The sequence below is a fragment of the Tripterygium wilfordii genome, chromosome 12 (genome assembly GCF_013401445.1).
Source record: "Tripterygium wilfordii isolate XIE 37 chromosome 12, ASM1340144v1, whole genome shotgun sequence".
In the NCBI taxonomy this organism is placed as follows: Eukaryota; Viridiplantae; Streptophyta; class Magnoliopsida; order Celastrales; family Celastraceae; genus Tripterygium; species Tripterygium wilfordii.
In genome coordinates this window covers 3,891,162-3,901,241 of record NC_052243.1, presented here as the reverse complement: position 1 = coordinate 3,901,241, position 10,080 = coordinate 3,891,162, and the positions used below count along the sequence as shown (strand labels likewise).

Here is a 10,080-nt window from a genome sequence, read left to right as displayed (position 1 = left end):
CATGGATTTGTTCTATGGGCTATCTCCATAGCACTTAAGCCTAGAAAACATGTTTGTTGTGTGAGAGATGCTTTGCCTTTCTTATATGCCACTCAATTAGGTCATGTCAATCAGATGTGGGATAATCTGTCTTGACACGTTTGATACTTGGGCTCGGGCTCTCGAGCTCGAACTCGAACTCGTTACAAATTTACTCGATAATTTCAAGTGGTGGAGAAGGCTTTGACATAGTGGCAAACTTAATGGTTTCCATTAAAATTTAAAACCAGAAGAATCATCTTCACGTAGTTCTAGTGCCCACTTCAACTGGTGGATAAGGCCCACAAACACTAGTGAATGAGGGTGATGGGCTGAAGGCCCATTTAATTTTTCAGCCCCAAAGAGAAAAGCCTCATCTTGAAAAGTGGAAAAAATAAAAGAGAGAGATAAATATAAAATTAGGAAAGGCAGAGATCGTCAGCAGTAGAGAAAAGGAGAGCATAACATCATACGTGGCACAATTCTCGGTGTTCGTAACTTTTGTACTCGTACTAGTATTATTCTTTTTCCTTTTTTAACTCCGTCATTACGATCGGTCATTCGGTTGCCATTTTGTGCCGCGAAATCAGACGGTACTACGTCACGCCGTTTAAATCCCTCCCCCCTCTCCTTACACTTTTTCTTCTTCCTCTATCGCATGACTGCCACAACGATGAATGCTAAGCGTTTCTCTCTCCCACTCTGTTGCTCTGTGAAACCCTAGTTTTCTATTGGTACGATTTGCCTACTTTTCTCTACTTTTTGTGTGTATTTTTGTGCTTAAATAGATGTATTTATTGTTAAGAAGAATTGTTCGGGCTAGTCGGCGATCTTGAAATATTTGGATTTGTCTCGATGATTAGGGTATTGAATGGCTATCTAGTAACTGAAATCGGTGAATTTATGCTTTAGAGAAGGCCTTCTGATTACCGTTGTGTTCTCTGCTTGCCAGAAGACTTTATGAAGTCGTCCAAATGCGTAAAATGTATGTTTCTATCATTAATTATACCATAAATGGCCGTGGATATGAATCTTATAGATTTTTTGTTGACTTGTGAACTCTTACAGAAATCGTCAAATCGAGGAATTTGGATTTACTTCTTACACCTCACTTCGAATATTTATTTATTTATTCCAACCTTGAATTCGAATCTCTTATTGCTTGTAGATTTAGTCAGGGTAGGATGCGGTTCTAATTGTGAAATCAAGTCTCTCCCGGACTTCTAGTCTTGGATCAGTTTATGTTCTTCTTTTAGGAAGTTAGATAGGTCTGTTGTAGTAAAAGCTTAGATCATACCAGAAATGAAATTATTGTGATATGGGAAATTGACCAATGCTTTGATTTTGAAACTTGAAAATATTAGATTTATCAAATGTCGTTTTCTTTCCTTGGGAGTTGTTTTAAGTTCGTGAAAGGATGCTCAAAAGCAGCATCTTCAAAACCTCAAGCCCCCATCCTTTTGCAGCTTTTCCTCCTCCCTCTTTTGTAGTTCAATTTGGTGGGACTGAGTGTTGGAGCAATCCATTTTGGGAATGCCTAGGGTCATCTTATGAGATACTATTTCATAACTGCGTCATTTGTTTTTTTTTGCTTCTGATTTGAGAAGGTGTACTTTACGGGCATGTCATTGGACATCTTTTTATGTTACGTGAATGTGTAGTGCGCTTTCTTGTAAGATAAAAAGTTACCAAAGTGCATAATGGTTCATCTCTTTGGGTGTATGATGAGAAGTTTCCCTCATGATAGTTTCTTGCTGATCGATTTTTCCCTTGCTGATAAATTCAAGTTTTCCCCTGTTTCCTAGTAGATTATGTTGGTTCTCCATGTAGTCTGTAGAAGAACGAGTACTTGTTTAGGAGTTCCTTTGCTGTGTTTTATTAAGAACATATATGCTTAATATGATTTTCCTCGGGAATCAGTTTTTGACTCGTAGAAGGATTTAACGGAGGAGGGGGGGTTATATATAATAGTGAATTTTATTCTTTGTGTTTTCCAAGCAATGAGTATATTTCCATTTCTCTATTAAATTCAAAGTTCGGCGGCTCAGTTAGGTCGGATTGACCTGTGGTTGTTTGTATAGGTGGTGCAATCCTTCTCTGAGGCATGAATTGAGTTTGGTTCTGATTGGCTGATGAAGTTTTATATTTTAATTGTTTTTAGTTTTAAGTGAATGCTGAACTAAGTTTTATCTTCTAAGGAATGTCAATTTTTTTTAAATAATAGTGTGTTTGCTTGGATTCTTCAGGGTTATTGTAGTAGTTTGTTGTGTATGAGTGGTCATGGGATCTGCTTGTTGTATTGCTGCAAGAGATAGAACCAGTCCCGACAGAACTGTTGGTGAAACTTTGCACAGGAATTTAACATGTTCTCCAACTTGGAGCTTCCAGTGGGAAAATCAAAGACGTGTTGCTGGTGAAATCGATGATTTTCCCTCTCAAGTCTCTCATGGAATCAGTGGGAATCTTGATGTGGAGATGAAAGGGGCTTTAGATTATGAGAGAGGTAATGTTTCTGATGGAGGAAGTCCACTTGAGAATATGGGGACTCCTGCTTCTCTAAAGTCAGAAGTCCACGAAGCTGTTGTAGGTTTGAGTATGATGACTCCACTGTCAGGTAAACTCTTGAGATGACATGCTTTGGACTTCGTGCTTACATTGGTTATTTAGAAGTAAAATTTCCAAACTGCAGTGTTCTTTTGGCCTATTCCGTTTTGAGGTGACAAACTATAATTATTTTTTTTATGCTAATCATCAGATACTGAAGATTGGACGTGGTATGATTAGTAGTTAAACATAGGATAAATCTTTATTGATTCTGTGCGCTTTATAATGATTTATGGTTTTTATGTTATTGGGATCAAAATTAGGGTTATTGGATAATTTGTGCTTTTGAAAAGGAGTTCTAGTTGTTCAAAAGAAAGAGGTGCTTTAGAGTTTGAATGACTAGGAATCATATGAAGGCTTGTCTATTATTGTTGAAAATGTAGAGAGAAAAAAAAAAGTTTGTAGGCGTCACTTATAGAGTTCATTGGTATCATTTATTAATGCTTGAGGATTGACATCACAAATCTAAAGCAAATGTTTTGCTGGGATTTCTCTTGAACATGGTTGTGCATTTATCGTAAAATGATACGTTTGTGTGTCGCCATGATATGCTTGCCAACTTCTTCAATAATTAATAAGGATAAAGCAATGGTCATACAATGGGTAAAAAAGACTTTTCTTCACAAACGATTGGTTGAAATTGGATGTTTGGTGATTGACTATTATGGCATTTTCTTACTTGTATGTTGTATGTTGTATTTGATTTTCTCTTTATATGCTTGGTGCAGATGTATCCAATGCGAGCAATAATTCTATAGAGGTGAGTTTGAGTTAGTTGGGACAGAAGTTTAAAGAAGATTCTTTTTTGCCCTCTTTCTCATACTGATAGATAAATCCTCTTTCTGAATATTAGGTGAAGAACTTGGCTGAATCACCAGATGTTGCAGATCTACCAGCCTCAAAATTTTCATTTTCCATACCCTCTCCATTTGTGATGCCTGTTGGCGACCCTTTTTCAACTCATGTGCATCAGCTCCCTCCCAACTCCACCCCTACCCGCCGGGCTCGGCGTTCGCATGGGTACCGGCTATTTAGACAGGTGTCAGATAGCCGAATCCTGGGATTGAAATCGCCAAATGATTATGCAGAGTCTGATGGAAGGTCGTCAGTTGTACACTCCACCTGCAGCAATGACTTGACAACTGGATCCCATGGTGGTTCGTCTGATGGCTGGTCCATGCGCACCTTTACTGAGCTTGTTGCATCTTCTCAGAGAGAGAGGTGGTCATTTGACAGTGAGCACTTGGGTTCTGCCCATGGTAGGATAGGTGAATCTAGTGGAAGGCTCTCATACTGTCCGTCTCTAGAGTCGCAAACTTGTGGGTCTTGCTCAAAGCTCTTGCCAGCGAGATCTTCATGGAGCTGCAACGAGCTGTCAGTTGCTGCCGTGCTGGTTTGTGGTCATGTTTACCATGCTGAGTGCCTGGAGACACTTACGCAAGAGGCTGATAGGTATGACCCATCTTGCCCAATATGCATGGTTGGAGAAAACCAAGTATCGAAGATGTCTAGGAAGGCTTTGAGAATGGAGGCAGATTTAAGGGCAAAAACCCATAAGATATCTAGAAATCGAGTCATAGACAGTTACCTTGATGGTGGTTTTGATGATATCGATCGCCAAAGCAATGCGAAACAAGTTGCAAAAGCTTCCAAGATGGAAGCCAGCTCTAGTTCAAGGGGCGCCTTTTCCAAGCCTTTCTTGAAACGACACTTATCAATTGGGACCAAGTGGAGGAGATCCTTGTCAGAGAATGATTATGCCAGAAGGAAGGAGGGATTTTGGGCTAGATATCGCAAATATTTAGCTCCCAAGTGATAAGGTGTGAGCAACTTGGTCTTTTACCACGCTAGATGATAGATGGTAGCATTCTTTTTGAGGTTTTTGTAGATTGGCTAAGATTCTGCTGAATTTGTTTAATCATCTTACTGCCTTACAAGAACTGCTGGTGCCGTTGAAATTATGTGAAACTGAAGGCGAAGGCTGCTTAATAGTACCTATAACTAAGCGTCTCAAATACATCCACAACTGTTCTCTGGATTAACTTCCTTGTCCAGGTAATTCCATTAACCGTGAGCTATCTGATTATTGCAGGCCTCTTTGAAGGCTATTTTTTTTTGTTAGAATCCCGAGGGCCTTGAGTTGGGGGTCACTTTTGTAGCCCTGCTGGGAATCTGATCAGAATAAAACTTGGGGTTGCTGATATCTTGTGGAAATGATCTTGTTTAAAATATAACGAAGGTCAAAGTAATGAGTATTTTATTCAGTTATATTGTGGTTGCTTTTGGTCTGTATTTTTGTTGAGATATACCACGAATCCCTCTCTTCCCTCGCTTCTGGCTGCAATTTTGAATAAATTTTTACTAGATAATTCCCCACCCCTGCGCGTAAAATGTAAAAGTTGACGAACGCTAGCCACTACTTCAGCTTGGATATATTTTAATATTTCTTTTGTGGGTAACCGAGAATGAAATTAGACAAACTTATTCTTTGGATAGGGGATATGGGTCTAAACTAGAGTCTCAGGCACGCGTGCATGATAGTTTCTCACCTGAAGACAATGAATTGGGTTAAAACTCAACTCGTGACATATTTGTTGGATAACAATCCTCAACTCATATACGTGTGATATTCGAGATTGTAATTTCTTTAATTGATGATTTATGTTCAACTTCGACACTTATACTTTATGACTCACCAATATATTTGAAATGATTAGAGCGAATCAAAATTTTGAATTTGAATATGTAAAAATTGCTAATTACTCATCATAAAAATAAAAAGTAAAAAAACTGGAACATGCAAATACACTGGCTGGGCCCAACGTAAAGTCCTCCAGCTTTTCATACTTAGAGCATCCACAATGGGAAGAATTTGAAGTACTTGAGATGATACTTTCTTGAGAGTTGGAGTATGTATATAGTTGATGAATAGTGAAGAGAGAGGTGATGAATAGTGAAGAGAGAGGTGATGAATAGTGAAGAGAGAGGTGATGAAAAGGAAGAAAGAGAAGATGAAAAGAAGAGAGAGATATGAAAAAGAAGAGAGAGATGATAAAAAGGAAGAGAGAGAAAATAGAGAAAGTGAGTATGAAGTGTTGGAATGTATGAAGTGTTGATGAATAATGTATATTGTGGGATTCACTCATCCAATTAAATTGTGCCACGTAGGATAGATGAGAAGAGAGAGAGAATGATTTTGAAGTGCTGGATATTTGGTGCATCACTGTGGATGCTCTTAGATTTCAACTCTAAAGGAGGAGAAAGATGGAGATGGGGCTACAAAAGAAGAAGAAGAGGACTAATGGACTTGTAATTAGGGCCCATTATAAGGGCAAATGCAATGGTGAAGTGGTATTGGGCCAACAAAGATGTTGTCTTTTGCTGATGTGGCTGTATTGTAAAATGTGTTTTGCTTATGTGGCTGTATTGGGATAAGTGTTTTGCTGATGTGGATGTATTGATATTTAATGTTTTGGTGTAGTTTTGTTGTGGATAATATGGAGGAATGGAATGTTGTTGGGTTGGGTGGAAAGAGAAAGTGTGTGGGAAGAAAAAGTGTATAGAAATTTGTGTTTTGCTGATGTGGCTGTATTAGAATACGTGTTTGACTTGACTTTTTGTGTAATAGAGGTGGAACCGGGCCAACAAAAATGTTGGCCCAGTAAATTGTTTCTTATTGCATTTGCCCTAAGGTTAATGCTAGGACAGTTGAGCCGGGTCTGCCCATTTTAACCGAGCTGGCACCTGAATATGATCTGAGCTTTGCTCAGAATTGACTAGGCTTTTTCGAGCGAACACACATAAATTTCATACATGATAACAAAATAAGATTAACCAAAATCTAGCACGTGACCACATACTACTCCTAGTGGAATATAAACTTATGATCTTCCAAGTATATACAGTTTAACCCTAAAAAAAAATTTACCACTAGATTTATCAAAGTGGTTGAGTTGATTAGGGTTTGTTAAAACTTAAAGCTTCTGAAACTTAAAAAGTTCAATTCAAATCAAACTTTTGTAGTTAAAAAAAGGAAAAAAAAGTTAAAAACATTTCAAACTTTGTGAACCAAGTTTAGTGAGACTTGGGTCCAACCACCCATTACAACTTACAAGCTCTGCAAATACCACAACATATAATAACCCTTTGTTTTCTCTGTTTGGTAATTTATAGAGTAATAATAAGATTATACAGAAGCCCAAAAGGTAGACTAAGGACGGAACCTATTTATGATCATTTTGACAGCAGCTCCTACCTCCACAGGCTCCTGTTGATCACTTGACCACGGACGCATATGCACTCCAACCGCGTTCAAGTAGCATCCACTCCTTCCATGGAACCCAACTATCTTCCCTTCACTCTTTGTGGAACTGAAAAATGTTCCTCTTTCCTCTCCAAATGGTCCATATTTTCCCTTATTGGTAAAGAAGGTGAGAGACCTTATTACAGCAGCACGTTCATCCCCAGCGAGAGCGCCATAATATCCACACACGCTTGTAAGGATTTCTTGTGGACAATCGAATTTGATCTGTTGAATTGCAACAAACTGACAGAGTCCATAAGATACGAATACCGCAGTTCAATTGGCAATATAGATATTGAAATCTAAGCATGGGAGTGTGAAATGATTACCACGTGAGAGCTACCTTCACTGCCACCACCATGCCTAACCGACCAAACAGACTGGTCGTTTCGATCGTACTCAATTTGTATACAATATATGGCTTCTCCTTTTGTCAAGAAAATTCTCTTCACTCCTGAGAACACCCCGTCGTCCCAGGGCGTACCTCCATCACCACCCCACTGTCTCAGCGCTACTGGAGCTGCTTCTTTCACCATTCCAGCAAGACCCTATAGAAACACATAATTCGAAGTTACACAAAAACTTAAAGCAACAAAAATGTTCTATCATAGGTCAACTTGCAAACAATTCCTGTGGCTTCAGTGTTTAGTGAGGACAGATATACATAGCCTTAACCTGTATTGGTTCCCATATTGTACAGAAGCTGATTTCACAGCTTAAATTTATGAACTCTACCTTGCAATGAAGCTACTTTCCAAGGAAATGTTCTATTGCACAGCTGAAGTTTCTTGGGCCCTAAAAGGGTCGAAGAGCACATACCTCATTGACTTTAGGAGCATTGGGTAGGTTGTTATAAGACCGAGGTGGTTGTAAGTTCTTCCCTTCCAGCACATGGACTCCAATACTGTCTACAAACAATCCTTTTCTGCCATGGAAGCCAACAATTACTCCCGTGTCAGTGCCAGACAAGAAAGAGGACCCCTGCTCTTCTCCAAATGGTCCATACTTTCTTTTGTTGGTGTGGAATGTGAGGGACTTCACAACTATAGGTCCCCTCATTATTGTTGATCCATAGAATCCACTTATTTTAGTCAAAATTTCAGATGGGTAATCAAAAGTGATCTGTGCAAATATTAATGGAGGAAAAGAGTTGCTTATTATGAGATCGTAATATGTTAATCAACAGATAAAGTTGACGAGTTATGTTGGCTCACCTTGTCCAATCTAATTCCTCCACTTCCACCATGCTTGGTCCCCCAGATCGCTTGGCCATTCATATCATAACAGACCTTTAAAGAAAAAATTCCTCCATAGCGCGTTAGATGAATTTCCCGCACACCTGTGTAGACTCCATCGTCAAACACGGTTCCACCATTACCACCCCAAGGTCCATATGACACTGTCTGTCTGATGTTCACTGGTCTTTTCTCAACCTGGGAAGTAAAACCTACCTGAAGGAAACAAAAAAAAAAAAAAAAAAAAAAAAAAACACAACCATCCACTCACTCCATGTTTATCTTGATTAGTCCCCCAATTTTTGACTACATATTGTATATACAGAATATCGAATTTAGAGGACAAGGCACCCAACACTTATGCCATATGTTACTCTAGTTGTGAAATTTCAACCTGTGACACCTAGCTTGTAATCAAGCAATATTGAAATATTTTGCAGAAAACAAAACAGAAATGTTACCCACCTTTTCAATTGTTTCGACCTCATAGTCATGGCCCTTATATTTCTCAGTTGCTCCCCCGCTTAGGTAGTTTGGTGATTGAGCAGTGAGAGTATTGGCAGGATTTCTTTGCACAAGCGGCTTCAAGTACACTCCCACTGAGTCAAGGAACCAACTGCTCCTGCCATGGAATCCCACAACCTTGCCACCAGTAATTGGAAATGAAAAGTAGGTCCCCAGTTGCATACCAAAAGGTCCATAGTTTTTTCTGTTGGTCTGAAAAGTGAGTGCTCGAACAAGGACTGAACCATAGTCAACAACGCTACCATAGTATCCACTGATTGAAACAAGGAACTCATCCGGATAGTCAAGCTCGACCTGCAAGAAACGAACCACGATAAGAACTTCAATAAGAAATAAACCACAATAAGGAATGTTATTGTAAATAAACATTATGGGTAAAACCTTGTCAGAGCATATGAACATCAATCCTAAAGAAAACATATCATTCAGGATTCACATATTTAATAATGTATACTCTCTTTGAGTATTTCTAAGAGTAACCTTGTCTCTTTTGACACCACCAGTTCCTCCATGTTTATCTGACCAGACTGAGGACCCTCTCCTGTCATACTCAAACTGGATAGAATCAATACCAGCTCCATGGCAGATCACCACCTGCCTTACAGTGGTATACACCCCATCGTCCCACCGAGCACCACCTCGGCCTCCCCATGGTCCTACAGAGATGTTGCTATCCCCATATCCATCATAACTCTACACATACACAAAAATTCAGCTACCACAACCAAACAAATTTGTACAGGGAAATCAAATTCACAAAAAATCTCACAATTAAACCCTTTAAACTATATGGGTACGCGAAATTTTTGTGAAAGTTACCATTTTAACAAGAAAGAGAAGGAGAAACTAACTGAAGAAGCAGCAGAGACTTGTGGGTTAGACAAACGATCACGAACTTTATAGAGAAGATTTGTCATTCAAATTTGTGTGGTGGAGGGAGATTATTCCAGTATTGATCATTACCTGAATTAGGGGAGAATCCTATCCAATCAAGAACCTTGACAAAGTGTACAAGTAGTGTTACGCATCCATGGCCCCAGCAGCACCACCGCCTTTGTTATCTCGCGAATCCTAATCAAAGATTCCATGTTAGCTTTCCAATCTCCATACATTGAATGCCCGTTAGTCTGGAATCCGATTTCTTCAGGAATTTTTCTGGGTTTTGTTAGGACGAAAAGTCCCACATCGGTTGTTGAGGGGTCTTGTATCCAGCATATAAGCTGGTGCAGGCCTTCAAACACTTGTCAAGCCTTTTCCAAATGGAAGGGCTTGGAACTGCCACGGCCCAATGGGCCGAGATGGTGGGGAGGCTTGGCTTGGGTTTGTGCCATCGTGGGATTTTCTAAATGGTATCGGAGCAGGTGTGCGCTCGTCCCCGATAAGAAGTCCACTCGT

At 39.5% G+C, this 10,080-nt stretch overlaps 2 protein-coding genes across 11 annotated transcripts; one reads left to right on the top strand and one right to left on the bottom strand.

Annotated features, from left to right (window-relative positions):
* The first annotated feature begins 595 nt into the window (after positions 1-595).
* On the top strand, positions 596-4,953 carry LOC120011115. 6 transcript variants are annotated; one of them, XM_038862168.1, is made up of 5 exons: positions 596-752; positions 2,265-2,632; positions 3,351-3,382; positions 3,476-4,442; positions 4,561-4,953. In XM_038862168.1, exons 2-4 carry the CDS (start codon positions 2,299-2,301, stop codon positions 4,436-4,438), a joined length of 1,329 nt encoding a protein of 442 aa, XP_038718096.1. In that variant the 5' UTR covers positions 596-752; positions 2,265-2,298; the 3' UTR covers positions 4,439-4,442; positions 4,561-4,953. The 6 variants fall into 6 exon arrangements, with proteins under 6 accessions (XP_038718096.1, XP_038718093.1, XP_038718098.1 ...); XM_038862165.1 differs by having other exon boundaries at positions 3,476-4,953; XM_038862170.1 differs by having other exon boundaries at positions 626-752; positions 2,373-2,632; positions 3,476-4,953.
* A 1,782-nt stretch (positions 4,954-6,735) lies between these two features.
* LOC120010237 (jacalin-related lectin 3-like) lies at positions 6,736-9,619 on the bottom strand. Of its 5 annotated transcripts, none has more exons than XM_038860965.1 (7): positions 9,505-9,619; positions 9,166-9,378; positions 8,626-8,979; positions 8,140-8,376; positions 7,745-8,047; positions 7,255-7,473; positions 6,736-7,168 (listed from the first exon to the last, which is right to left on the bottom strand). In XM_038860965.1, the coding sequence occupies exons 1-7, from the start codon at positions 9,505-9,507 to the stop codon at positions 6,833-6,835; spliced, it is 1,665 nt and encodes a 554-aa protein (XP_038716893.1). In that variant the 5' UTR covers positions 9,508-9,619; the 3' UTR covers positions 6,736-6,832. The 5 variants fall into 5 exon arrangements, with proteins under 5 accessions (XP_038716893.1, XP_038716894.1, XP_038716895.1 ...); XM_038860966.1 differs by having other exon boundaries at positions 6,736-7,150; XM_038860967.1 differs by having other exon boundaries at positions 8,140-8,358.
* Between the last annotated feature and the right edge of the window lie 461 nt (positions 9,620-10,080).

Excerpts from the sequence above, each read along its gene's own strand:
- LOC120010237 (XM_038860965.1), bottom strand. Across the intron at positions 8,377-8,625 it reads AGGTCGAAACAATTGAAAAG|GTAGGTTTTACTTCCCAGGT; the intron begins GTGGGTAACATT and ends TGTTTCCTTCAG. Across the intron at positions 7,474-7,744 it reads ATGCTCCTAAAGTCAATGAG|GGTCTTGCTGGAATGGTGAA; the intron begins GTATGTGCTCTT and ends GTGTTTCTATAG.
- LOC120011115 (XM_038862168.1), top strand. The coding sequence starts at position 2,299 with ATGGGATCTGCTTGTTGTATTGCTGCAAGAGATAGAACCAGTCCCGAC. Across the intron at positions 2,633-3,350 it reads TATGATGACTCCACTGTCAG|ATGTATCCAATGCGAGCAAT; the intron begins GTAAACTCTTGA and ends TGCTTGGTGCAG. Across the intron at positions 3,383-3,475 it reads CGAGCAATAATTCTATAGAG|GTGAAGAACTTGGCTGAATC; the intron begins GTGAGTTTGAGT and ends TCTGAATATTAG.